The 26,705-nt window shown below is 38.0% G+C and overlaps 1 protein-coding gene across 4 annotated transcripts in view; it reads right to left on the bottom strand.

Moving 5' to 3' along the window:
* The window catches only part of NEDD4 (neural precursor cell expressed, developmentally down-regulated 4, E3 ubiquitin protein ligase), a 117,721-nt gene that overhangs the window by 20,882 nt on the left and 70,134 nt on the right, over window positions 1-26,705 (bottom strand). For all 4 annotated transcript variants that reach the window (XR_002828533.1, XM_006085921.3, XM_023751619.1 and 1 more), the window contains 9 exons: window positions 23,424-23,474; window positions 21,998-22,059; window positions 19,282-19,384; window positions 14,779-14,945; window positions 11,447-11,564; window positions 11,188-11,355; window positions 7,077-7,142; window positions 2,280-2,399; window positions 846-1,049 (listed from right to left, as the gene is read on the bottom strand). Coding sequence is in view for 3 of the 4 variants with exons in the window: in XM_006085921.3 (XP_006085983.1) it covers window positions 846-1,049; window positions 2,280-2,399; window positions 7,077-7,142; window positions 11,188-11,355; window positions 11,447-11,564; window positions 14,779-14,945; window positions 19,282-19,384; window positions 21,998-22,059; window positions 23,424-23,474 (1,059 nt within the window). In the remaining variant the exon portion in view is untranslated. The remainder of the gene's footprint in view (window positions 1-845; window positions 1,050-2,279; window positions 2,400-7,076; window positions 7,143-11,187; window positions 11,356-11,446; window positions 11,565-14,778; window positions 14,946-19,281; window positions 19,385-21,997; window positions 22,060-23,423; window positions 23,475-26,705) is intronic.

Raw genomic sequence — 26,705 nt, 5'->3', positions numbered from 1 at the left:
TCATTTTCAGGCTACAGTATTCAGTTCTCAGATTTCAGAGTAGGATCTGTGTTAACTCATCATCTCTCACAGAAACCATTCAGAGTATTTTGCCCCATTCCTTAGGGCTACATAGGACTCTTCTCTAAACAAAATTGGGTGAAAGAGTGGGACAGTAAACTGGACTACTTATTGTTTCTGAAGCCCTGAACATGCTTTTTGGCACCTGTTAACGTGTTGATTTATTAATATTTTCGAAAGGTAGGGTGGCAAGCTCAAATAGGTTATTAAAATCAACCAAACTGTTGAAAAAGAGAACTTCAACTTATTTGAATTATTATTTTAATATTTGATTAAATAATTTATTAAATTATTTTAGGTTTTTTAGGCACACTCGTCTTTAAATTAGTTAATCAAACCTATTTATTTTGCTGCTAATTTTCAGTAATTTTTCTATTAGTGGTGAACCAATGGCTAAATAACTTTAAGCCCTTGTCTTAAGATAAAAATACTTATTCTACTTAGCCTTACAAGTTGTTATTTTTTAAATATTAAATGAGGTATGGATTCAAAAGTACTTTGGAACTACAGAGATATTACTAAGTATCTTCCCAAGCATTTATGACTACTGAGTTTAAAATTGGATATAGGAAGTAAATGTATCTACAGGACAATACCCCCAAATACTAAAAATGGTCATAAACATACCTTGAATAGACATAATACTATTATGATTTCAACATAATTTTAAATGAATACTAGAAAATGAAGGTTATATTAATGTACACTTAAAAAGATTACAAAGAACTACATATAAGCGATTACTATTGTTGTTATAAATTTAAATTGGAGAGTATTGAAGTTACCCAGGTGGTGGTTTTGGTGTTGTGGTCAATAAAGAAAGGCCTCCCGTTTGGTGCATGCCGGACTTCCCAGCCTTTGGGAAGGAACCCTTGCTCCATTTCAGCCGGCGGAGTCACCTGCTGTGCCGAATCACTTGTGGGGACCTGTGGTTGAGGGCTTGCAGGAAAACTCTGGCTTGCTGGCAGCGGACTGGTCTCCACTGTGGCCTAGCACATTAATTAAATCACGTTGAAATGTTTTATAGAGTTTACACAAATAGCTGTGGTTACAAAGGTAACAACCTGCAGGCAGAATATACACGTATAAATAAGCCTAAACATTGGAGGCTCATTTTTAAAATAAAGTGTTCTGTTAAACTTTGTTGTTGTTTTTTAAAAATAATTTATCATTTCTCAGCTAATTCTTGAGCTGTAAGATGCTGGTTGACAAAGTTGTTGCTGATGCACGTGACTAAGGAAGCTGTGCCCTCGCTGCAAGAGAAGCCACAGTGTAACTGCCGAAGGTTGTCTCTGCTCACCCAAAAGACTCAGAGGTGGGGAGTTCTATGTATATAGAAGTGGGTTCCAATACTGGATAGACAAAACTGAATGGCAAATATCCACTATAGAAATGGCTAATTGGAATATAGTCATCTGATGAAATATTAGGCAGTAGTTAAAAGAAATACACTGGATCGCTATTAAAAAAAAAGGATGGGGTTTTAAAACAATGTTGAGCAAAAAAAAGATTCAGAATTATACAACACAACATCTTTGCAAAATTTGAAACATATGGACATAAACAATATTTTGCATTGTTTAACTCTGTTTGTAAGTATATAAAATAGGGTAGAATACACAACAAATTCAAAAAGGTGGTTCTCTCTGGGGAGTGGGACCAAGTGTTTGGCTAAAAGAAATTTTCTCTGATCTGTAAAATTTTATTTTAAAAAATAAAAAGTCTAGAAATGAATATAGTAATTTGTTAATGGTGGTAAATACTGGGTGTAAAGAAAAAGGTATCTGTTCTATTACTCTCAATAAGAGAAATGATATTAAGATAAAATAAATATTTCCCTAAACACTTACAAAAGCACTCACTGTTGTCAAGGACAATGTGTCATCAACACAAATTTCTTTAATAGATACAAATTACTAAGATTATCTTTTAGCTAAATAAAGGTCTTAACCATTCAAATTACAAAATTACCCAATGGACTAGATCATTTACTTTGTCCTCTTATTCCCAACTGGACTTGTTTTACGTAATGACATGTGGTAATTCATGCACATCAGAGACCCACAGGAAATAGTAGACACTTAGCACCAATGTCAGAAAATAACTAGAACATGCCAGCAGCATCCAATATATACCACAAAGTGAAGTAATAGCTTCCATAGAAATATGATGGCTTCATTTATGTAAGAAAACAAGTTAAGGGATAGATTTGAGGGTACCTGTACAGTGGGCTTTGTCCACGTAGTGGTTCTGGAATTGTGATCTACATAATAAGATCTTCCTCTTTCATCTTGTTTTTCTTCCCAACCTGGTGGTAATCCAGATGAAGTAGGCAAAAGCTAACATGAAGAATAATGAGAGAATTAAATATTACTATGAAAAAATGCTTTTAAAAAGAACACATCCCATTGTCACTGCTAGCCCTCTTTAAAACGAAACATGTTTTAAATAATATTTTGAAGTGTACACAGTAAATCAGATAACAGTTCATTTAGACAAAACAATAGACAATAAAGATGAGGGTATTAATTAACACTAAGAAAACGTCACAGTAGAAAATCTGCTCCAATATGGCATAATGGACGGAAACTGTGCCTTCTTCACCTCTTCCCATGACCACATCAACATCACAACTAAATTACTGAACAATCAACCTGAATAACCAGAATATCCATCTGAAGACTAGCTGAACAGACGTCTTGTAATTAAGGATTTACAGAAGAAGCCACATGAGACTGGTAGGAGGGGTGGAGACATGAAACAGGCTGGCCCTGCACCCACATGCAGTGGTTGAGAATCTGGAGGGATATCTCATCTGTAGAGGTCCCTCTGGGAAGCCAGGAGTCTCAATCCCACGCTGAGCTCCCCAGCCCAGAACAAAAGTGCTGGGAAGAAGAGCCCACATAACATCTGGCTGTGAAAAATCTATGGGGATTCCTACCCAGGAAGATGGATGGCTGCTGGAAGCCGAGGAGAACTCCTAAAGGGCTTGCACACAAGCTCTTGTTCCCAGGCACTCACCCGGAGCTCCAGCAGAGGGATAGCAGCTAAGAAGGTACCTGAGTCATACAGGGAGAAACTGACTTGTGTGGTTTTGGAGAGAGGGCTGGAGGGACAGTCACCAATGACCCTGTGTTGAGTCCCTCTCCCATACTGCACACAGATGCCGTCTCTCCTGGGTCAAGCACTTCCCCCTCAGGGCATTAGCCTAGTGAGCTATATTAGTCCCACCCTGACGACTCCCAGAGGCCTTGCGCTACTCAACTTGGTCAGAGTTGTAGGTTCTGCTGGGGCACACATTGCAGTCTTTCTTAAAAAACACTTGAGGAATTCTGGGTGCCAGAGACACACAGAGAGAAACTGAGTTGTGTGACTTCAGAGTAAGAGCCGTCTTCCTGCATGCTGGACAGGTGCCACCTGTCCTGTGTTGAGCCCTCCCTCTTAATCTGCTTTAACCTGATGAACTCTACTGGCTCCACCCTGATGACTCCCTGACACCCCATCCCACCGCAAAGGTACACAGGCCCTAGGCAGGTGGCAGCTGGTCTTTGGTGCACCCTGAGACTTTTGCTGAATGGCTTTAGATCCAGAACTGGTGCCAAGTTGAGTCTGTATTAACTTGGTGAACACCATTTGCCCTTACCTGGTGATTCCCTGTGAACCCAACACATGCAACTAGAGTACTGCCCAAGGCTCTTTCAGTGGCTGAGCAGAACGGGCAGCTGGCAGGCAGTGGCAGGTCTCAGGGTGGCTTGGGCCTTTTGCTGATCTGCCCCAGGCCTTGTACTTGTGGCATCTGGCCTTGGTACAAAGCTTGGCCCCTCCTACCCTCACCAAGGCCCGGCAAGGGAGCTACCAACTGTGGATTGCTTTGTAGCTCCTAACAGATAGCCCAGAGCTGGTCACAGGCAGCGTATAACATTGACCTGCACCAGAGTCTCTTCCAATAGGCCCCAGAACCAACATACATGGTGGCAGTCTTCAAACCACAATAGAGCATGACCCAATTAGCTCCAAAAGTGATACACCCAAAGGAAGGTCCCAGAAAGCACCAGACCCTGTGGGGGCAAATTCTGTTTCATGGGGTCAGCCCCCATGGAGCAGCTCAGACACTGACTGTGACCAATCCTCATAACCAGCCAGTGGAGGGTCAGTCCCACTGATAGATATGCCAACAGCAATCAAAGCTCATCTACAAAAGGAAGGCATACATAACCTACACAAGGTATGCTCCTGGAGCACCAGGTGATCAGGGAGTCTGTGCCACTGAGTCACTCAGGACACTTATACTACATATAAGGCCACTCTACCAAGATTGGGAGACATAACAGATCTACCTAATACACAGAAAGGCAGCCAAATGGGAGACAAAGAAAATGCCTTAAAAAAACAAACAGGAGAAATCTTCAGAAAAGAAGCTAAAAGACATAAGGGCAAACAAACTATCAGATACAGAGTTCAATAAAATGGTCATAAGGGTGCTCAAGGAACTTAGTGAGAACTTCACCAGAGAGCAAGCATTAAAAAAGACATAGAAACTAGTCAGAAATGAAGGACACAATATCTGAAATGAAGAATACACTAGAAGGAATCAACAGAAGATTAAATGAAGTAGAAAACTGAATCAAGGTAGGCAAGGTAGGAAAAAACACTTAACCAGAGCAACAAAAATAAAAAAATAATTTTAAAAAATGAGGATAGTTTAAGGGACCTTTGGGACAACATGAAGCATAACAACATCCACATCATAGGGGTCCCAGAAGGAGAAGAGAGAGTAAGGGATCAGGAACCTATTAGAAAAAATAATAACAGAAAACTTCCCAACCCTGGTGAAGGAAAAAGATACACAAGTCCAGGAAACACAGAATCCCAAACAAGATGAACCCAAAGAGGCCCACACCAAGACACATCATAATTAAAATGCAAAAGGTTAACAACAAAGAGAGAATGTTAAAAGCAACAAGAGAAAAGCAATTAGTTGCCTACTGTAGCTTATTTCTCTACAGTAACTTTGCAGGTCAGAGGGATTGGCATGAAATACTCAAAATCATTATATACAAGGACCTACAACCAAGACTACTCTACCCAGCAAGGCTATCATTTAAAATTCAAGGAGAAATAAAGAGCTTCCCAGATTTAAAAAAAAAAAAAAGCTAAAAGAGTTATCACCATCAAACCATTATTACAAGAAATGTTAAAGGGACTTTATAAGAAGGACACTCCCCCATAAATATGAATGCTAAAATGTCAATAACTAAGTCCCTTTCAATAAGGGACATTTACACTTTAAATGTAAATGGCATAAATGCTCCAATCAAAAGATATAGGGTAGCTGAATGATTAAGAAAACAAGACCAGCTCTAGCTGGTTTGGCTCAGCAGATAGAGCTTCGGCCTGAGTACTGAAAGGTTCCAGGTTCGATTCTGGTCAAGGGCACATGCCCCAGTTGTGGGCTCAATCCCCAGTAGGGGGCATGCAGGAGGCAACCAATCAATGATTCTCTCTCATCATTGATGTTTCTATCTCTTTCTCCCTCTTTCTTCCTCTCTGAAATCAATAAAAACATATTTATTTTAAAAAACAACAACAACAAGACCCATATATATGCTATCTGCAAGAGACTCACTTTCACCTGGCCGGTGTTGCTCAGTGGTTGAGCATCAACCTATGAACCAGGAGGTTGTGGTTTGATTCCTGGTCAGGGCACATGCCTGGGTTGCAGGTTCAATCCCCAGTGGGGGGCGTACAGGAGGCAGCCAATTGGTGATTCTCTCTCATCATTGATGTTTCTCTCTCTCCTTCTCCCTTCCTCTCTGAAATTGATAAAAAATATATATTAAAAAAACGAGACTCACTTCAGGTAGAAAGATACACAGAGATTGAAAATAAAGGGATAGAAAAAGGTATTTCATGCAAATGGAAACAAAAAGAGAGCTGGGGTAGCAATATTTCTATCAAACAAAATAGACTTTAAAATAAAGGCTATAATAACAGACAAAGAAGGACATTGCATAATAAGAAAGGACTCAATCCAACAAGAGAATATAACCCTTGAAAACAGTTATGTGCCCAACATAGTATCACCTAAATATATAAAGCAAAAACTGATGGACATAAAGAGAAAAATCAACAGTAAGAGGGGACTTTAACACCCCATTGATATCAATGGATAGATCTTCCAGACAGAAAATCAACAAGAGAACAGCTTTCAATGACACAGTAAACCAGATGAGTTAAACTGATAGCTTCATAGCATTTACCCCAAAGCAGCAGAATATACGTGACTGAATTCTGACATGACACTTCATGTGTGGGGCAGAATGGCTGCTATATGCCACGGGCTGTGTACAGAGCCAAGGCAGCTGGACACCATCATCCTGAACCATGTGCTCCCTGCGGCAGACCCCCTCCAGCCAGGACAGCCCTTCAGACAAGCCGGATGTCACCCACAGTCAGAGATGGGCTTTCTTACTATGCGGGAGGCAGTTCTTCGGTTTCGTTCTTAAAGAAACTACCTACTCAATTTCCCTCCCCTGCACCTCCTATCCCAGAGCCTAGATCCTGGTCTGGATCAGTATTCCGCTAGGCCAGTGGTTCTCAACCTTCCTAATGCGGTGACCCTTTAATACAGTTCCTCATGTTGTGGTGACCCCCAACCATAAAATTATTCTCGTTGCTACTTCATAACTGTAATGTTGCTACTGTTATGAATCGTAATGTAAATATCTGATATGCAGGATGTATTTTCATTGTTACAAATTGAGCATAATTATATCATAGTGATTAATCACAAAAACAATATGTAATTATATATGTGTTTTCTGATGGTCTTAGGCGCTCCCTGTGAAAGGGTCGTTCAACCCCCAAAGGGGTCTCGACCCACAGGTTGAGAACCGCTGCGCTAGGCAGTCAAAGGTCATACTCAGTGTTAAAAAAAAAAAAGAAAAGGTTGCTGAGTTTTACATTTTCATGGATGATGGGGGTGGGGGGTGGGGGAGGAAGAGGATGAAACTCACCACAGGAAGTGCAGGCTGTTCCTCAAAAGTGTAGGCTTGTAAGCTGCCTCTTCTGCTGGAATGATTCTTATAAAAAGAAGAATGGTAATAATTTTAGATCTTGGATTTGTCTTAGAGAGGCTGATAACATCATGGGGGTGGGTACGAGGGGGTAGAAGAAAGAACGCTGGCTAGGAAGCGGTGTGGAGACTGGGTGACAGCACCCAGGGCTCTCAGCACCACCCACGTGCTAATGCCTCAGCTTCTAGACACCTCTCCCCCACCCTAGACTGCCTCCTGGACACGTTCCCTTGAATGCCAGACACCCCTTCACTGTGCCCCAAACTGGATTCAGTTTTTCCCTGTTCACAGCCACTCAAACCCTCACCTCACTTCAGAGGGCAGCATGCGAGGCCAGCAGCTGTCCAAGTCAGATGTCAGTCAGACCCCAAACTCCTCCACTCCTGTCCCTCACAGCCAGGTCAGCCACCAGATCCTATTCATTGTTTCTTGACTAGCTTGCAAATACACTCCCTCTCCAGTTTAGCTTAAGTTTGTTGGTTTTAAAATGTCAAGTGTTCCTCATTTGTCACCTTGGTTATTACTGCAGCAACATCCTAATAGATTTCACGACATCAAGTCTGATTTCCTTGAATCTACATCCCATAGGGCGTGCTGCAGCCAGAGACCGTTGTATAGCGTGAGCCAGCAACCTGGTTCTCTAGCTCGGAGCCCTGCAGTGATTTATACCCACACTAGGATAAAATCCACAGCCTAGAACACAGTGCTGAGTGAGCTTCCTGACCGGGCTCTTCTCTTTGGCTCTAGCACCTCCCACCTCACAAACAAGATTGCCTGTTTCCCGGAAATCCCATATACTCTCTTTCCTTGTGTTTCCATACGCATGTTGTTGTCACTATCTAAAATATCTTAGTTTTGTTATTTAATGACATCAAAATTTATAATACACGTATAAATTAACTCAGAATAGCCACTGTACCATTGTTTATAATTACAAAGGACTATAAACAATCTGACATCTATCAACAGGAGATGGTATGATACCTTAAGGCTTATTTGCACATTAAATATGGCAGAGTTTGGTAATTTTTGTTGTTGTTGGTTTTGAAAGGAGTAAGTTTATATTTACTGAAATGGTCCAATGGTCTATGATATAGCAAGTGAAAAAAACTAAGTTACCAAAAAGTGTGTATGAGATGATCTCAGGTTAAAAAAATTATATAGAAATGTATGTGTGCTCACTCATGTTTATAAATATAGAGAAAATGTTCAGGACAATAATGGTATATGCCAAACCATTAATAGCAATTGAGGAAGCATGTGTTAGAGGTAATATGGAAGATTTAACTTTTGTTTTATATACCTCATTACTGTTTTAATTGTTCACCATGACCATACAACACTTTTAAAAGAATTGTTTTTCTGAATAAGCAACACATGCGTACGTATGCTATAAAACGCAAAAGGTACCAAAGACACATGTCCTGCTCACCTGTTCCTCCCTTCAGAGCCGAGCAATGTCACCAGTTTCCTTTTTAGTCTTCAAGGAATCTCATACACATATTTATTCTCTGTCATTAAAGTAATTTACATAAAGCATAGTATATCAAGCACACTGTTCTGTACCTTGCTGGTTTTCACCGACTAATAGCTTAGAGATTGTTCCACACAATACATACATTCAAAGCCATCTCATTCTTTTCAGTGTCTGCATAGTATTTCATTGTATGGATACATACATTACTTTTTAAATAATAATTAAAAAATAACAGGAGAAAAGGGAATAGAATCTTGTGTGATTTATCACCAGTAAATCAAAATAGCTTATTCTTTAAGTCTTTTACTGACCTTTCCCACACCCCTGACAAAAGGAAAAAGGAAATGGAAGACAGACTAGACATGTGGCAGAAAGGAGGGAAAGAGAGCAGCAGGCAGATGTGCTCTTGGATATTCATACGAGTATTCACAGAGAACTGTCTACATTGAAGTTTGCTGAGGAAAGTGCTGAAACAGAAATCAGCAAACTTCTGTTATCTTTTTGTCTCTATTATAACTACTCAACTCTATCAATGTAGTGTAAAAGCAGCCATAGGCATCACTTAAACATATGGGTATGGCTATATTTCAATAATACTTGAGCATATTGTGCCTTGCATATTGTCGGCCCTCAATAAATATTTACTACCTAGAGGCCCGGTGCACAAAAATTTGTGCACTCAGGGGGGTCCCTCAGCCCAGCCTATGCCCTCTTGCAGTGTAGGACCCCTCGGAGGATGTCCACCCCAGTGGGGACCCTCACCCCATGGAGGTTTGGTCAGCCTGGGTGAGGGGCTGATGGCTGTTTTCAGGCTGGCCACACCCCCTTTAGGGTGGGGGGTCCCCACTGGGGTGCCTGGCCAGTCTGGGTGAGGGGCTGAGGGCCATTTTCAGGCTGGCCAAACACCCTGGTGACGTAAGCTCCCAGTCTCTCCTTTTGTTCTTTTTTTTTTTATTCTGGGATTTATTTACCTTCTATAATTGAAACTTTGTTGCCTTTAGCGGAGGCCTGCGGAAAGCTTGGCTTCCTCCATCGCCAGGGGCAACCCATTCCTGCTTGCTCCAGCTCCATGGCCAAGGCTGGCTGAAAGCAGGTATCTGGGGTTTGTTTACCTTCTAAAATTGAAACTTTGTTGCTTTCAGTGGAGCTCAGAGCCAGCTCCTGCTCGCTTCAGCTCCGTGGCCATGGCTGTCTGAAAGCAGGTATCTGGGGTTTATTTACCTTCTATAATTGAAACTTTGTTGCTTTCAGTGGAGCTCAGAGCCGGGCCGCAGCAGGCGGGGAAGCTTGGCTTCCTCCATCACTGGAGCAAGCAAGCCTCCTGCTTGCTCCAGCTCCGTGGCTGCCGGCCGCCATCTTGGTTGGGTTAATTTGCACATAGTCGCTCTGATTGGCTGGTGGGCGTGGCTTAGGCATAGCAAAAGTACAGTCAATTTGCATGTTTGTCTTTTATTAGTACAGGATTGAATGAAAACCAGGGAATTCCAACTAGAAATGACCATAGCATCCTCAGAGAATGATCTTTGTCTTTCACTGAAAGAACTCCCTTGATGATACAGATGAGAGAGCTAGCCATAAAGATCGCATTATGGCAGTGCATGTTGGAATCTTTGCTTCTGGACCCTACACACAGCAATTTCTATAGCAGTTACTGAAGTGAGAGTGCCATCTATCTCCTTGTTTCGCCTAAGTACATCAGCACTTATTCACACATGTGCGTTGGAAGCATCTGTGGTATAACTGAGCAGAAAGCAGGACCTGACCGGACACTCATCGGTAGGATGGAGATTAAATCAAGACCAATCTGTAATTACGCCTGGACACAGACAAAATGTGAACATTTTCAAGCCAAAAATACCAAATATCTCCCTATCCTGGCAAATGTGAATGACTGCTGCCTCTTGACTAATAGCTTTTGCCTGGCTATAGATAAAATTTGAGAGACCCTATGACAGAGTTACCCCTGCTTCCTGACAGCATCCAAGGCACAAGCAAAATCCTGCTTTCCTATACCCTCCCCCAAATTGCCTAACATGAGCCTAAATCCATTAAGTCTTTTCCAACATATCTCACCGAGACACTCATGGAGTGTGCTCTCGCTTGTTGAAATGAGTAATAAACCCAACTTGTTCAATTACAGGTGTGTTCATGGCGGTCTCTGGCTGAAGGGCATTGACATAATGAACATGTGGACTCCAATGACCATTTAGATTATCCAAGACTCTGTTCCATACCATTAGTGGGACTATTTGGAAAAATGATCACACTGTAAAGTCCCAAAGTCCCTAACACATTGTTGCATGCCATTTAGACAAAGTTGTTATCACAAGAAAAAAATGTTCGTAAATATGTGAGGTGATGAAGGTTAACTAAATTACTGTGGTGATCATTTTGCAATATATACATATATCAAATCATTATCCTGTACACATTGAACTAACATAATGTTATATGTCAATTATATCTCAATAAAACTGGGAAAAGACAAAATGTTATGTGAAAGTTAGATACTGAATGGACAAATATGTATAATATAAAATCCTGACACTACAACAAAATCTAAGAGCATCTTACTGAGCTGGATACTGGCTGGCCAGTGGCTGCATTTCCACTAACAGTAAGTAAGGCGTTCAACTCTTCTGCAAGGTGAGTCTGAACATCTGAGCTGCTTGATGGTGGAGGTGATGAGAAGGCCCGATCGCTATACAAGATGCCTTCATCTTCTCTTATAATTTCCCAATTCTAAAATGAACAGAATAAGCTTAAGCTACACATACTTTAATCTGTTGCTTTAACATGTGTCTATCTATGAGAACCAGAACGTTATTCCTACCTCGGAAGACTCTCGGTTGTCAACACTTTCTGTTTCCTCAGATATCTGCCGCCTGGTGGTAAATGCACGTTGTGCTTGCAGTTGAATGTTACCATTCTCAGCATCTGTTAGGTTGTCCCTATATTAGAAATAGAAAAGCTATCACCCATCTCTGAAGAGAGTTAAAATTATAGCCAAATATTCTGTGATCATTTAAAAAACACTTATGTTACATCAGAATTTATTCTTTTAACATGCATAGATTAAGTTGTGGGCACATTGGTACCTTACGGAGTTAAAGTTTTTGTGAAAGTGTGTACGTGATATGTCCGACAAACATTTCTTGAATGAATGACTATCTGAGAATTTCACAAATAACTTCATTATATTATTTTGCCATGTTATTACAAGAGTATAATCTAAAGTAGCTCTTGAAAGTTCATAAAAGAGAAGCTTAAAGAGTTGCATATACATCTTCATGAATCATATGGCAACATTTTCTAGAATTGATCTTAAGCCAAGAGTAGAGTTCCCCATGCATGAATATAGAGAGAAGAATAAAAGACAGGACACTATAATTAAAAAACGTAATATATTGCAATGAAATGGTTATCTATTTTTGATCATATACTAGGTGTACCAGTTAATAGTGCGGATTTTGTAATCAAAGAAAACATGATAATTTCAAGAGAAACATCAAAAGTGCTTTATTCAAAGTAATGTCCATCGCTAGCTACACATTTCCCCCATCTTTATGTAATTTGTGGATACCATCCCAATAGAACTTTTCTTATTTTTAGGTAAACCATTCAGAAACCCAATTTTCCACTTCTTCATATGTCTATGTTTTGAAGTGCTGCTTAGAAAGTGCATGTACCATTGATCAGAACAAGTAGTAATCTGAAGGAGCAAGGTCTGGTGAATACAGTGGGTGGGTTAATACTTCCCAGGCAAGATCTTTTAATATGTCTTTAACTGGGTTTGAAGTGTGAGGTGGTGCTTTATCATGAAGCAAAATTACTTTGCTGTGTCTTCTGGAACATTCTGGTCATTTCACGATCAAAGCATGGTTCAAATTGATTATTTGTTGTCGGTAATGATCAATATTAACTATTTCACTTGGTTTTAGAAGCTCATAATACACCATACCTTCCTGATCCCACAAAACACAGATCATTGTCTTCCTTCCGAAGCGATTTGGCCTTGCAGTCGATGTTGATGGTTGACCTGGATCAACCCATGTTTTGTGCATTTGGGATTCTCAAAATAAATCCACTTTTCATCGTCAGTCACAATTCGATGATTTCTTTTGTGCCGTTGAAGCAACATTTTACTGATGACTTTTTGGTTTTCCATTTGTCTTTTGTTCAGTTGATGTGGCACCCATTTTCCTTCCTTTAAAATCTTTCCCATTGCTTGTAAATAATTGGAAACTGTTTGCTGAGCAACGTTTAATCTTTCTGCAAGTTGTTTTTGAGTTTGACACGCATCTTCATCCAATAATGCTTGTAATTGTTGGTCTTCAAACTTTTTCGGTTGACCTGGATGTTCTTTGTCTTTCACATCGAAATCATCATTTTTAAAGCATTTCAACCAGTGTTCACAAGTATCTTGAGATGTAGCATGTTCACCATAAGCTTCCCGAAGTATACAATAACTTTTTCTTCAAAATAATGAATTAAAACTTCCCGCAAATGCTCTTTTTTTTGGCACAAAATTCTACATTTTTAAGCGTAAAAATATCTAGGATATTAACAACTTCAGAAAATTTGACATATGAAGTTTTGAAGCTTGTTGTCAATACAACAAAACAGCATACATATCAAATTGCATATATATCAACATATGTGTAACACCATCTATTGAAAAAAAAATCCACATTATTAGCTGGTATCCCTAGTATAGTAATGGTCCTGGTCTAATAATAAAGGTATGTCTGGGTTTAAGAAAAGCATGGGGGTACCATACTGGTCTTTTCTACTGTACCTTTCCTAAATTGCCCCAGTCATTTGTTAATCATATTATTCTATTATTTACAATTTATTTTTCTAGACCATCAGATCAAGATTTTTTTTACAAATATTTAATAACAAAGTATTGTTAATTTATTTAATGCTATATAAGCCCTGGATAGTCAGAACACCAGTTCTTAATGTACTGTTGTTGGAGAACACATAATTTTGACAGATTCCCCCCCCGCCCCCACCACCACCTAAATACTTAATTCTGGCTAGTTGAAAATGACATCAACCATAGAGAAAGAAATGTGATTCTGCTCAAGTTGGGCTGGCCATAATACTGAGTAGGCAATATGGCAATTTTGCAGAATTTTATAGTGTCTTCAGTTTTGTAATCTGTATGTCATTTTACAGAGATCGATGCCTCTGTGCCATGATCACTCATTTGCTTTGGAAGGATCTGAGAACATAAAATACCTATGAAAGTACTTGGGCTATAACAGGCAAAAAATCAGAAGGTTCATGGAAAATAAAAAAAATTTAAGTGGGTCAAAAAGCGGAAAACTAAAGAAAGACTTCAGAAGGCTGTGAGGAATAGAATAGTTGATAATAAATATGAATAATTGGAGAATTTATTTACAAATATATAGTCTGATGAGAATATGAGAAAAATGTCACTGAGGAGATGTATCTATAATAATAAAAGTGTAATATGCTAATTAAGCTGGATGGCCAAATGACCTTCCGGACAACATTCCGGATGACCTTCCGGACAAAGCCGGGGCTGCAAGGGCTGAGGCAAGCCGCCACAGCTGTGAGGGCTGAGCCCCTTGCATGAATTTCGTGCATTGGGCCTCTAGTATTAGAATGAAGATCATTCTTGAAGGTCATTCTGTCCTTGATCTTGTGTATGGTAGAAATTATGCACACATTGACCAGATTGGCAAATGGGTGCTTAACAAAAGATCCTTGTAATTGAATCCTTTATATTTTAAAAATAATTTGTATTTTTTAAAGTGTGCTATAGAATTTAAGATTTTATAATATTTTAGTAAAAAATGACAAAAAATCTCTAAGATTTTCTAAATAATTCTAAAGAGAAAAATGTATCCTTTGTGGCTACATAATATTAAAAACAAGCACAGTTAACAATTTATTAAAATATAGAAGCAATTAGAAGGGTGGTATTTGTGACTCAAATAATTTTGAATATTACCAAATTATTTTTAAAAACATGCAGCAAAGATAGCATTTTTTAAGCCCTGGACCATAAATATCTTAGTGCAGTTTATGGATCCCTATTCTATTACAAATGCATTGGAAACAAGACTTCAAAAAGAAAAGTAATGGTCACAATGTATTCAGATTACAAACATGAAAGCCATCAGCACATACTGAGGGGTTGGTCTTTTCCACTGCGTTCTTCTAGATTCATGGTTTACGTAGTAGGTCCTTCCAAGAATATCCTGTCTCTCTTCCCAGCCTGGAGGTAGAGGAGAAGGTTCTTGTTGCTGCTGCAAATGGCAAGCAGCATCTGGTTGGTCCAAAACAACCCAGCCAGGCTGAAAACAGAGGGTTAACAATTAAGCTTATGCTTGATTTTTTTGACCTTATAAATTATGCCAGAGGACATTTAAAATGTAATTTAGTGTATCCAAGTCCAGGAATTAAACAAAGAATAAGCACACAGTCAACTTTTAAGATCATCATATGAATTTTTATGATAATGACATTTTTTTCAAAATAACATTTACATTTTGCTTGAAACTTTAAAAATGTTTTGAAAACATTTTAAAACTATATTATAGACCTTGTATAGGGTGGAAATCAGTATCTCTCTGAGACCTGAAAAAATATTATTAAGTGAAGGTGAAATATATAGAGGCACGAAAGGGAAGTGCAAATTATTTAGAAACAATTGTGATAATGAACTCTCTAGTGATTGAAAAGTCACCTGACTTTTCTCTTTCTCCTCTGGACCAAGGAAAAGCATTTTGGTCAAGTCAGGAAGCAGCCCAAAAGCCCTGGCCAGGTAGCTCAGTTGGTTAAAGTGTCGTCCCCATACACCAAGGTTAGGGGTTTGATCCTTGGTCAGGGCACATACAAGAATCAACCAATAAATATATAAATCATTGCAACAACGAATCAATGTTTAAAAATTTCCAGAGATGACATCATAAAAAATTAAAAAATAAAGAAATAAAAAAAACGACAAACTGGCCAACATTTGGTATTATGATAACAGACAAAAAATAATTTCTTTAATATATACAGACTTTTTTCCCCTAGGCACTGGGGATCCCACACTAAAGGACTGTTGTGCGTCAACCAATTGATGGCTGAGAAGATGGAAGAGAATTCTTCTATATTGAAAACTGGATCTAAAATTGAGGGATCAGGGAGAAGAGCTGGGGAGGTAAGGAGTCTTTTCTGGCAGCAGGGTTTCTACAGCAAGGCTGGGCTCTTCTGGTCAGCTTGGAGGGGACTGGGAAAGCCTGAGGCGGAACCCAAGGTGAGAAGCAGGAGAGGAAGACTGAAAGAATTATTCTGGGAAAAGGAATGTGGATGGGAACTCTCTTTCTTCCTCTTTGTTATGTTTTCCTTTTCACCTCTTCTATGGGAACTGGCATCGCTTTATTATTTTTTAATGCCCAAACTCCATTCTGTTCCTCCCCCCTATCCTCTTACTTTTTCTCTCCATCTATGTTTACCTTCCTTTTATCTCTCTCCTTTCATTTAAATAATCATAATATAGGATCAACAAACCTAAAATTTAGCCTTGTATATATTAAATTTTATTTCTCCAGTTTCAATTTCAAAAGCATGTGAGTTGAATTTTTATATTTTACTCTCAAAAAAAGACTAACAAGTATTTTGTTTAATATGGTCACTGATTATTTTTCTGCAGATTAATGACAATTATTAATGGTCCTTGTTACTGCTTTAAAGAACTGTAAAAATAGAGCTAGGAATATGGTATTAGAAAATAGTTAAAATCTTAAGGATTTCTCTCTTAAAGGTCTGCTTATTGAATTTATGCTATCTAAACAAATCCAAGGAGAAGGAAAAACTAACTTAAGAACCCTTTGTAAAAAGCCTGTTTCAAGTTTGAAAAAGTACAGTTTTACATTTTAACATTGTGTAGAAAGATTGAACTCTAATTTTTTTACATAATGCCTTCCTATTAAACATGTATCAGCTAAGGTTCCTCACAGAATAATTTTCTAAGTATCAATGAATGTTATTTAATTACTAACCTCAAAGCTAGAGATGCAACTGCCCACAATTGAATGGAGTCAAAGGCCAGAAACAAAGCATTCAGAGCTACAACCAACACTGTATGTTAATCTTGTGAAATACGTACACCCAAATCAACAGTTACAAGGGGTACAAAAATAAAATGCTACATAATATCTTTATAGCCAGACTTCATCTTACTAAGGAAGACTAACTGCCTTAGGGTAGCCTCTTATAAAATTGACCATTGTTTTCTTTAAATAGTAGAATTGTGTATATTCAGTCACAAACTAGATGTCATAGGCAAGACTTCTCTGGTCATTAGCTACACAGAACATAAATAAGCACAGATTCATGTGTTTGAATTCCTGGGGCCTTTCATAAATAAACTCCTACACGCTTACATCTACTGAAATTATAAGGTGCATTCTGAGGGAATTCAAACATTGAGACAGGAGACCACAAATGAAGCGAAGCAGCTCTGCCCACAGAAACTCAACTGTGAATAAGGTACCTGTGATATGTGCATGTGGGCAGAACTTGGAGCAGGTTACTAAATAATAAAATGCTGTTAATTTTTTTAAAAGTTACTAAATAAAGAATTTTCTTTCTTTACAGCAGACAGCCTTCATTTCAAACAGAATTTCATTATGCAAAATACCCTGTGCACCAAAATGTCAGAAACTTTGATGTAATAAAAATCTTAAAACTTTTAAGTGATTATTATATGATAAATCAGAGGAAAACTAAAAAGATAAAAAGGTAATCAAATAAGTGATTATAGACATAAGAAAGGACACCAAGTTCTTTGACAGTCAAACAAAGGGCTAATTATATTCTACTAGAGGCCCGGTGCACAAAAATCGTGCACTGGGGGGAATCCCTCAGCCTGGCCTGTGCCCTTTCACAGTCCGGGAACCCTCGGGGGATGTCCGCCTGCCAGCTTAGGCCCCAGGGATCAGCCTAAGCAGGCAGTCAGACATCCCTCTCACAGTCCCGGGCTCTGGCAGTCCCGGACCCCTCGCTCCTTACTGCCCTCCTGTAGCGGAGGCGGGAGAGACTCACTGCACTTGTCAGCCGTGAGCCCGGCTTCTGGCTGAGTGACGCTCCCCCTGTGGTAGCGCACTGACCACCAAGGGGCAGCTCCTGCATTGAGAGTCTTCCCCCTGGTGGTCAGTGCATGTCATAGCAACCGGTCGTTCCGTCCTTCGGTCAATTTGCATATTAGGGTTTTATTATATAGGATGACTCAAAGACAAAAAGTTCTTTGCATTATTTCAGATTCCCCATTTGTGTATATAAAAAATTCCCTGAAAGTTCTGTAGCAAAAGCACTGCTTATTCTCAAGCTTTCTTTCCCTTCTCAAGGTATATGGGTTTGTGAGGTAGAGCCCAGTCTTTGGGGAGGTTCCTCAGCTTTATAGTTCTTCTGAAGATCTAACCAGACCCTCAGGCAAAGAGGCATGGCTGTTAAGGGAGGTATGTCTCACGCACACACACACACACATACACATACCCTACACACTCACACATAAACCCTCCCAAGCAAGTTGGTGCCAATACACTATGTGCTATCTTTTGATGATAATGTTCCTGTAATGAGAACCTCAGTGGGCAGGTTTTTTTGTCCTTTTTTCAAATCATAAATTTTTCTGCTGGAAGAACCCCTAGAGCTCATCTGACCCCACACTGTCACTCTGCAAATAAAGAGCCTGAGGTTCAGAGAAGTTCAGGAACTCACAGAATCACTGGGCTGGCTTATAGCAGACCTTGCAACTAGGATTCCACTCTCCAATTCCCAGACCAATTCTATTCCAAATACACACTCTCGGCCTCTTCTTTAAAAAAAAAATGTTTTTATTGACTTCAAAGAGAGGAAGGGAGAGGGAGAGAGAGATAGAAAAATCAATGATGAGAGAGAATCACTGGTCAGCTGCCTCCTGCATGCCCCCAAATGGGGATCGAGCCCGTAACCCAGGCATGTGCCCTGACCGAGAATAGAATGGTGACCTCCTGGTTCATGGGTGGACACTCAACCACTGAGCCACATCGGCTGGGCTGGCTTCTTCTTCACGCACCTCAGGTGTATGTAGTTCTGCCCAAATACTTGACTTGGACTTCCTCTTATTCTGTCATCCTTGAAAATTGTTAAATTCTATTTGCCCCAAATAAATGTGGCCTAGTAGATCACTTGAATTCTCTCCTCTCTTTTTCATTCCCTCCTTTCCTATGAGTCCCCTCCCCAACCATAATAGGAAAATAAATTACATTTCATTAAAAAGTTCCTAATTAGTTGAGTTTCCTCAAATTTCCATGTATTTAACTTACAAAGTTTTTTTTAATGAAGTGGAACATGACATGGTTTAGAAAACCAAAAAACTAGAAACAGTTAATGACTTAATTATGACAAATGCTTTCATTTATAAACACTGTGTTCTCTATTCTCTAACCTTTTAGAATTCCATTGATAATGGCCATTCATTCTATAGAAATACCCTTAGAAGAAAGAAATGTTTAATACATGGTGGGGTAAAATAAATAAATATCCAGGTAAATAATTTATATCACACACTGTATAGAGTTATTTTTTTCTTCACAGAATACTAAAATAAGGAATTAGGTATTTCATTTTTGGTTTAACAAAATATTTACAAAATCTCACCTCTAATTCCTCAGCCTGTTCTTCGTTATCTTCTTCTGAGCCACTGGTTTTAGGTAAATAAGTCATTTTTAATCTCAGATAACCTTTAACTCTTGATTTATGACTGTAGAAAAGAAAATAATTATTCACAAAACTTTAACACTAGGAGAAAAGCATTCATTTACTAAGAGTTTATTGAACACCCACTAGCTACTAGTGGAGACTCAAAGACAAGTTCCAGTGCAGAAGGTATCTAGGAAAAGGAATACACAGTGGAACAAAAGGAACATACACGTATAAATAATTGTCATGAGATAAATAAGATACTCAGGAAGTTTAAGTTAAAGATCAGAGAGAGTTTGAAAGACAAGTTGGGATTTGAGTTGGGCCTCACAGATTGATGAAGGTTTTGATCTGTGGCAGTGAAGGGGAAGGCATCTGAGTGAATAAAAGAGCAAAAACAAGGAAATAGATGGGAAACCTAGGGTGCAATTAAGGGAATGGCTGTGGTTGGGTTTGGCTGGATTACCGGGGACATAAAGGAGGTGGTGATGGCCTAGATGATGAGGTCCAGGTGAAACAAGCGAACTTGAGGTTTTATTTTGCCTACTCTGTGAAGCCACAGCATTCTGGAGATGGGGAAAGGCATCCCCAGAGACTTGCTTTCGAGATTCTAATCTACCACATTGTATAAGATGATGGGGGAGGGAAGAGCAAAGCCTGACGACCGTCTGAATCCTACACTACGTCTTTCTTTGACAGCTATGTGAATCTGCCATACACTAATTTACCTGATCTGTTTTCATAATGTTATCACCTCTTTGAATAATGAGTTGTCTAAGCTAAAGGTTGCTACCCGCTGTATTAATATTTAAATTTTTTAAACCTATTTTCCTTAAACTTCTAACGTAAGACTTATTGCCCCCATCAATTTTAACATCCTATTTACTTAAGAAATCTTTGCTTGTCCCACCTTTCTATATAGATTTTTTTGCGGTGATTTTTATAGATATCAGTTATGTTACCAATTAGCCTTTGTCTCTCTAGACAAGAGTCCTAATTCTTTTTTTTTTTAAATATATTTTATTGATTTTTTTACAGAGAGGAAGGAAGAGGGATAGAGAGTTAGAAACATCGATGAGAGAGAAACATCGATCAGCTGCCTCCTGCAAACCCCCTACTGGGGATGTGCCCACAACCAAGGTACATGCCCTTGACCGGAATCGAACCCGGGACCCCTCAGTCCGCAGGCCAACGCTCTATCCACTGAGCCAAACCGGTTACGGCAAGTCCTAATTCTTTTATTCTGTCTTCAAGAAATATGCCTCCCCGGTGACCCCTTAATCTTTTTAGTTGTTCCTCTGTGTATAGTTCGCATGGACTTGGTAAGTGGACCTTTCCTGAGTGGTAAATAAAATCCCTGATGCTTATTTCCAAGGCTGCTAACGGTGGCCTGTCACCATATTTAAGGGGCTGTGAACGCTGACTTATTGCTATAAAAGACAGATACAGAAATCTTGCCCTGACAATGTTTTATAGAAGAGTTTCTCTGCAATGATAGGTTTCCTATCTTTCCATCTAGATAGTAAGTCTGTGGGTTTGGACTTAATGGGGCTTTAAAAATCTGGGAATATAGTTCGTTTTCTATCTGAATAAGGTTCTTTCTGCACTTGCAGTAATATCCAGTGCAGATAGAAGATGTAAATTGTTATAGTTTTCAAAGGTAAGGATTTGACAAATTGAAAAGCAGGCTAGTAGGGCAATCAAATAAGAGAAGGAATATTTATTTAGTTATTCTTGGTGTGCAGATGTCACAATCAGTCTAAAATTAAAGGAAGAAAAGAGATTTGTATTCCAAGACTCTTATAGAATTTAAATATGTGACTTCTCTTAGAGAAAGTAAATATTAATAGCCAGAGAGCACTGTCCCTTTTTCTTTACTATTTATATTGCAAAGAGTAATTTTTAGAAATAATTTTTAAGTGAAAAAAAAATTTGCTACGTTCCCATCGTATGCTTTTCAAATGGATTTTCTAGTTTTAAAAACAAGGCACACACTGTTTTCACAGATGTCCTTTCTCTGCGTTACTCTGACCTTCCTGACAGGTCAGTCCTCACACGTGTCCTGACGGGACTTGACTATGTGCCACAGAAGGTCAAAAGGAGCTTAAAACATCAGCATCTTGATAAAAATCAAGTAATTTAGTTTAGGAAAATGAGATTATGGGTTTTAGATTCCAGTCTTTACTCATGTTATTTTCTCTAAATATTTGAGTTTTATGAAATACCCTTTTTTATTAAAGTGCGCAACATGTAGTTAGGTTTTTCTGAAATTGGTTTTGTGCCTGTCAAGTCGGATATTAGTTTTAGATAAACTGATGTTTGTGATTTTTTAAAGCATAGTGTGACAAAATTACGTACACTTGACGATATAAAAGCGATATAAAATGACAAATTTTAGCCTTTTAGTCTGATAAGTGCTAGGGGGACAAATCTTTCCCAAAGGGGTGTAATCACTTTTCTGTACTATGTATATATTATATAATACATATTACATAATATATATAATTTCTGTAGTATGCATATATTACTCTGTAATCAGATATAACAATAAAACTTTTGAAAAATAATAAAATATTTAGAAGTAGCTTATTTACAAAGGTTTAAACTTTGAATTTTCAAAGTGGTTTAAAGAAATTCTTTAAAAACTTAATGTTATTATTTTATAGTTACTGACCTTCTTGGGTGAAGAACAAAATCCTTAAATGTATATGGTCTCTCCATTCTTGGATTTTCTGTCTAGAATAAAACAGTGGGTTTTCAAGATGTATCTAGAACACCAAAATATGTACTTTTCAAGACTATTCATGAACTATGATTTAAGACATAACTGAAGTTAGAACTGAGGGAAAACAGTAGCTTCAGATGAAATGGTTACAATCAATAGTGCTTTCACTTTTCTGCACCATAGGAATTGCAACCGGCATCACAACTCAGTCTAAAACTAGCTGAACAGGTGTGTTGTGGAGCCAAAAATAGGGTAGGAAGTGAAAAAACAGTAGAGCAGTTAGTGGAATATGCCACGTCAGAAAGTTGGTATGGTTAGAGCAGAGAGACAATCCTAGGAGAATGAAAAAGTAAACAGTGTGGAAAATAAGACTGAATTCAATGTATTATTAATAGCTTGTAATCTCTGAAGGTGGTAGAGAGCCAAAAATATCTCAAAAGACTGATATGGTAAAGAAGTATGACTTCTCTTTCTTATCAAGTTCAGCAGCCTTTTTTATTATCCTTTATTCCCTGTGGCATTTTGCATTGTTAACTACCCATTCAGTCGTGGAACTCTTGAATTCCCATGACATTATTTTACTTGGTTCTTTTGCTGTCTCTCCTTGTCTGTTTCTCCTTCTCCTCAGACAGACCAGGCCATCTAAGGGTCAACGTTTGCCTTCAGTGCTTTCATCTCTCTTATTTGGACAGCCAGCCAATCGTTCCCAGAGATTCTGCTGTTACCTCGACACTGATTTCTCTCAATTCTTCTAGTCCCTTTTCCCTACACAATTTATTTTCACATCTCTGTCAGCTGCCCACTTTTAAGTTTTCATTTTTCCTGTTTTCTACTGAAATTCAGTATGGTAAAAAAATAACTATATCTATCATATTTCAAAAAAAAGGGCTTTTCTTCCTAACTTTTCTATTTGAGATACCACCCTTATTACCCAAGTTAAACCTGTATTATCTGTACTTTTTATTCATTTTTAACCCCCCTGTCAGAAATTTGGTCCAATACAGTTTTATTATAAAATGTTTCCTGAATCTGTTTTCCTCCATTGTTATATGCTTGGTCCAGATTTCATGTCTATATTGTTATAACCTATCTCCCCATTCTAGTTATTTAATAGAATATTTTCAAATTGATCTTTCTCAAAGAATGTTTTCATGTCAACAAACTTCAATGGCTCTGTTTCTTACTGGGGTTCATGTAAGATAAAATTAAAACAGAAAATTGAGATGTGTTTTCAGAAAATAATATACTCAAGGAATGATATCAGTATATATTTTGGAAATCAAATATTTATATTAATTACATTGTGTATGTTTATGTATTTATTAAAGTAAAAACAATAAACATAGAAGGTAAAATCATGAACATTTATACTAACCGGTAATGGGTAAAGAGGAACATCCACTTGACCTAGAAAATCATCTCTTGTCTACAAGAGAAAAAGAAAAAATAAGATTAGTAATTTGCTTAATGTTTTTATAAAATTTTGATGAGTTACTGCCATGATTCACCAAAAAAAAAGTAAAAGGTGTTTTTTTTTCAATCCTATATAATATCAATAGAAAATAAAAAGTAATATGGTATAATTTCTGGTAATGGCAGACTACAGTATTTTAGATTGATCCTTTTGCAGATAATAATTATGTAGTCTGAAAATAACTATTTGAAAGCACCATAGACTGACAAAAGCAGGCAGAAACTGGAGGGGAGTCAATCTTGAAAGAAAGAAAGAACTATAGTGGGTTGGATTCGTATTTAAATGGCTTTCCACCTGGCAGTACTCCATAGTTCATATGGTGAAGTGATTAGAACTTCAGCAGAAATCCAAAATCTTACTTGTTTGAAGACCTAGTTTGAGGTTAATGGCATAGCTGGAAAGTGAGGGGGACAATCCCTGAAAGAAAGAAGCCACAAGAGTCCCTCCAGACCTATATATAAACTCTACCCAAATTCCTAGCTGATTTTTGAACTGCATGTGTGAAAGGCAACAGCTGGAAGGCTGAGAGGATTGAGCATAGATTTCAGTTGATGTTCACCTGATGAGAGATAGCATTTGGACTTATGTTAACAACTTGCTAGAACAAAAATCAATACCCTTCAGGGAAAGGTAACAAAATTCATGGTCTCCATCCTGTACCACACACTGTCCAGGATACAATAAAAATTACTAAATATACAAAGAAATATAATCCAGTATCAAAGAAAATATAATTAATAGAAACCAACCACAAGATGAGCCAGATCTAGGAATTAGCAGACAGGGAAATTAAAACAGCTATTATACAAATGTTTAGGACTTAAAAGGAAAATATCATCATAATTAATGAATGGATGGGGAATCTCAGCAGTGAAATGGAAATTCTAAAAATGAATCAAATGTATATTTTAGAAATAAAAGATGTATCTGAATTAAAGATCGGTGTGTGGGCTTAACATATGATTAAAATGGCAGGAGAAAATTTATGTTAACTTGAAGACATATCCATAGAGTTTATCTAATATGAAAAATAAAAAGCATTTGCAAAAAAATTTCAAGCAGTCAAGAGAAAGAGGAATAGGACAGAAAAATACTTGAAGAAAAAAGCAGTCATCTTCCTCAAATGTTAACATCTTATGTAACTATAGCACAACGATCAAAACCAGGAATACTATTAGTTAACCTACAGACCTCACTCTAATTTTGCTAAATGCCCTACTAATTTTGATCCAGGGTCCAATTCAGGATTACACATTGCATTTAATTGTCACTTCTCCTTAGTTTCTTTTAATCTGAAAAGTACTTCAGTCTTTCTTTCACAATCTTGACATTTTTAAAGAGTACTGGCTAATTACAGAATGTCCCTCAATTTGGGTTTGTCTAATGTTTCTTCATGGTTGAATTTATGTTATACATTTTGGAGTATACCACTTAGAATACTACATAAACTTTTTAGAAACTTTCCTTGAACTCAAGGAAATGAATTTTGAGAGTGAAAGGCTCCATTGAGTATTAGGCAAATTGCATGGAAAAAAAAAAAGACCCACAGTGAGACACATCATTTTGACATTTCAGAGCAACAGAGATAAAGCAATTCTACTCAGTGTTTTGGGAGTCACAAAACAGATCATACCAAAACTGAAAGACAAGAGACATAATATCTCTAATATTATGAGAGAAAAATATTTCCTACATAGAATTCTATACCCAGACAAACTATCTTTTTCAATGATAAAGGTACAATAATGACATATTCAGACACTGGTATTCTTAGGAATGCAATGGAGGCTATACTTCACCAAAATGAGGGAGTTCACCATAGTAAGGGCAGGTATAGGGGATTCAAAGCAGGAGAGAAGCAAAGAAAATGATGGAGAAGAGAACTCTCAGAATAACAGTAGTAGAAGATCCACAGAACAAGAATAAGAGAGATGTTTCTAGAAGAATAGGAATAATCATATCTACCTGATAGGGTTTTATTAGAATTAAATGAGATAATATATGTAAAGTACTCTGTATATGCCCAGCCAGTGTGGCTCAGTGCTTGAGCATTGATCTATGAACCAGGAGGTCACGGTTCAATTCCTGGTCAGGGCACATGCAGGGATTGTGGGCTCGATTTCCAGTAGGGGGCATGCAGGAGGCAACCAATCAATGATTCTCTCTCATCATGGATGTTTCTATTTCTCCCTTCCTTTCTGAAATCAATAAAAATATATTTAAAATAAAATTCTCTGCATAAAACCCAGCATATAGTAAGCATTCAGTAGGTGTTAGCTGTTACATTTGAAATGAAGGATTCTATAATGAACTCCCTGCTCCCTTTCCTCTGGACCAGTCTATGGAAATTTCAAACAGGTACATATAATAAAAGGCATGGCTGGACATTGAAGCCTAACATACTAGCTGAGCTTAGGGCCATATTCCAGAACAAGAGATGACAATAATTTTTGAAATGGAAAAGTTAACTTTTAATTATACCTTTAAGGCTGCTCTATGGCATTTTTTTTTTACCAGGTTACTGGTTAATAATGCAGATTTTTTTCAATAGATGGAGTTACACATATGTTGATATATATACGATTTGATATGTATGCTATTTTGTTGTATTGACAACAAGCTTCAAAACTTCATATGTCAAGTTTTCTGAAGGTGGTAACGTCATAGATATTTTTACACTTAAAAATGTCGAATTTCATGCCAAAAAAAGAGCATTTGCGGGAAGTTTTAATTCATTACTTTATTTTGAAGAAAAGTGCTGCTGAAAGTTATTGTACACTTCGGGAAGCTTATGGTGAACATGCTCCATCTCAAGATACTTGTGAATGCTGGTTTAAATGCTTTTAAAGTGATGATTTCAATGTGAAGGACAAAGAACGTGTAGGTCAACCGTAAAAAGGTGGAAGAGCAACAGTTACAAGCATTATTGGATGAAGATGTGTGTCAAACTCAAAAACCACTTGCAGAAAGATTAAACGTTGCTCAGCAAGCAATTTCCGATTGTGTACAAGCAATGGGAAAGATTTTAAAGGAAGGAAAATGGGTGCCACATCAACTGAACGAAAGACAAATAGAAAACTGAAAAGTCTCAGTAAAATGTTGCTTCAACGGCACAAAAGAAAGTCTTTTTTGCATCTAATTGTGACTGGCAATGGAAAGTGGATTTATTTTGAGAATCCCAAA

Source organism: Myotis lucifugus, unplaced genomic scaffold (assembly GCF_000147115.1).
Source record: "Myotis lucifugus unplaced genomic scaffold, Myoluc2.0 scaffold_23, whole genome shotgun sequence".
NCBI classification, from domain to species: domain Eukaryota; kingdom Metazoa; phylum Chordata; class Mammalia; order Chiroptera; family Vespertilionidae; genus Myotis; species Myotis lucifugus.
Note: the sequence above shows the minus strand (reverse complement) of the source record. Positions and strands in the feature narration are given on the sequence as shown.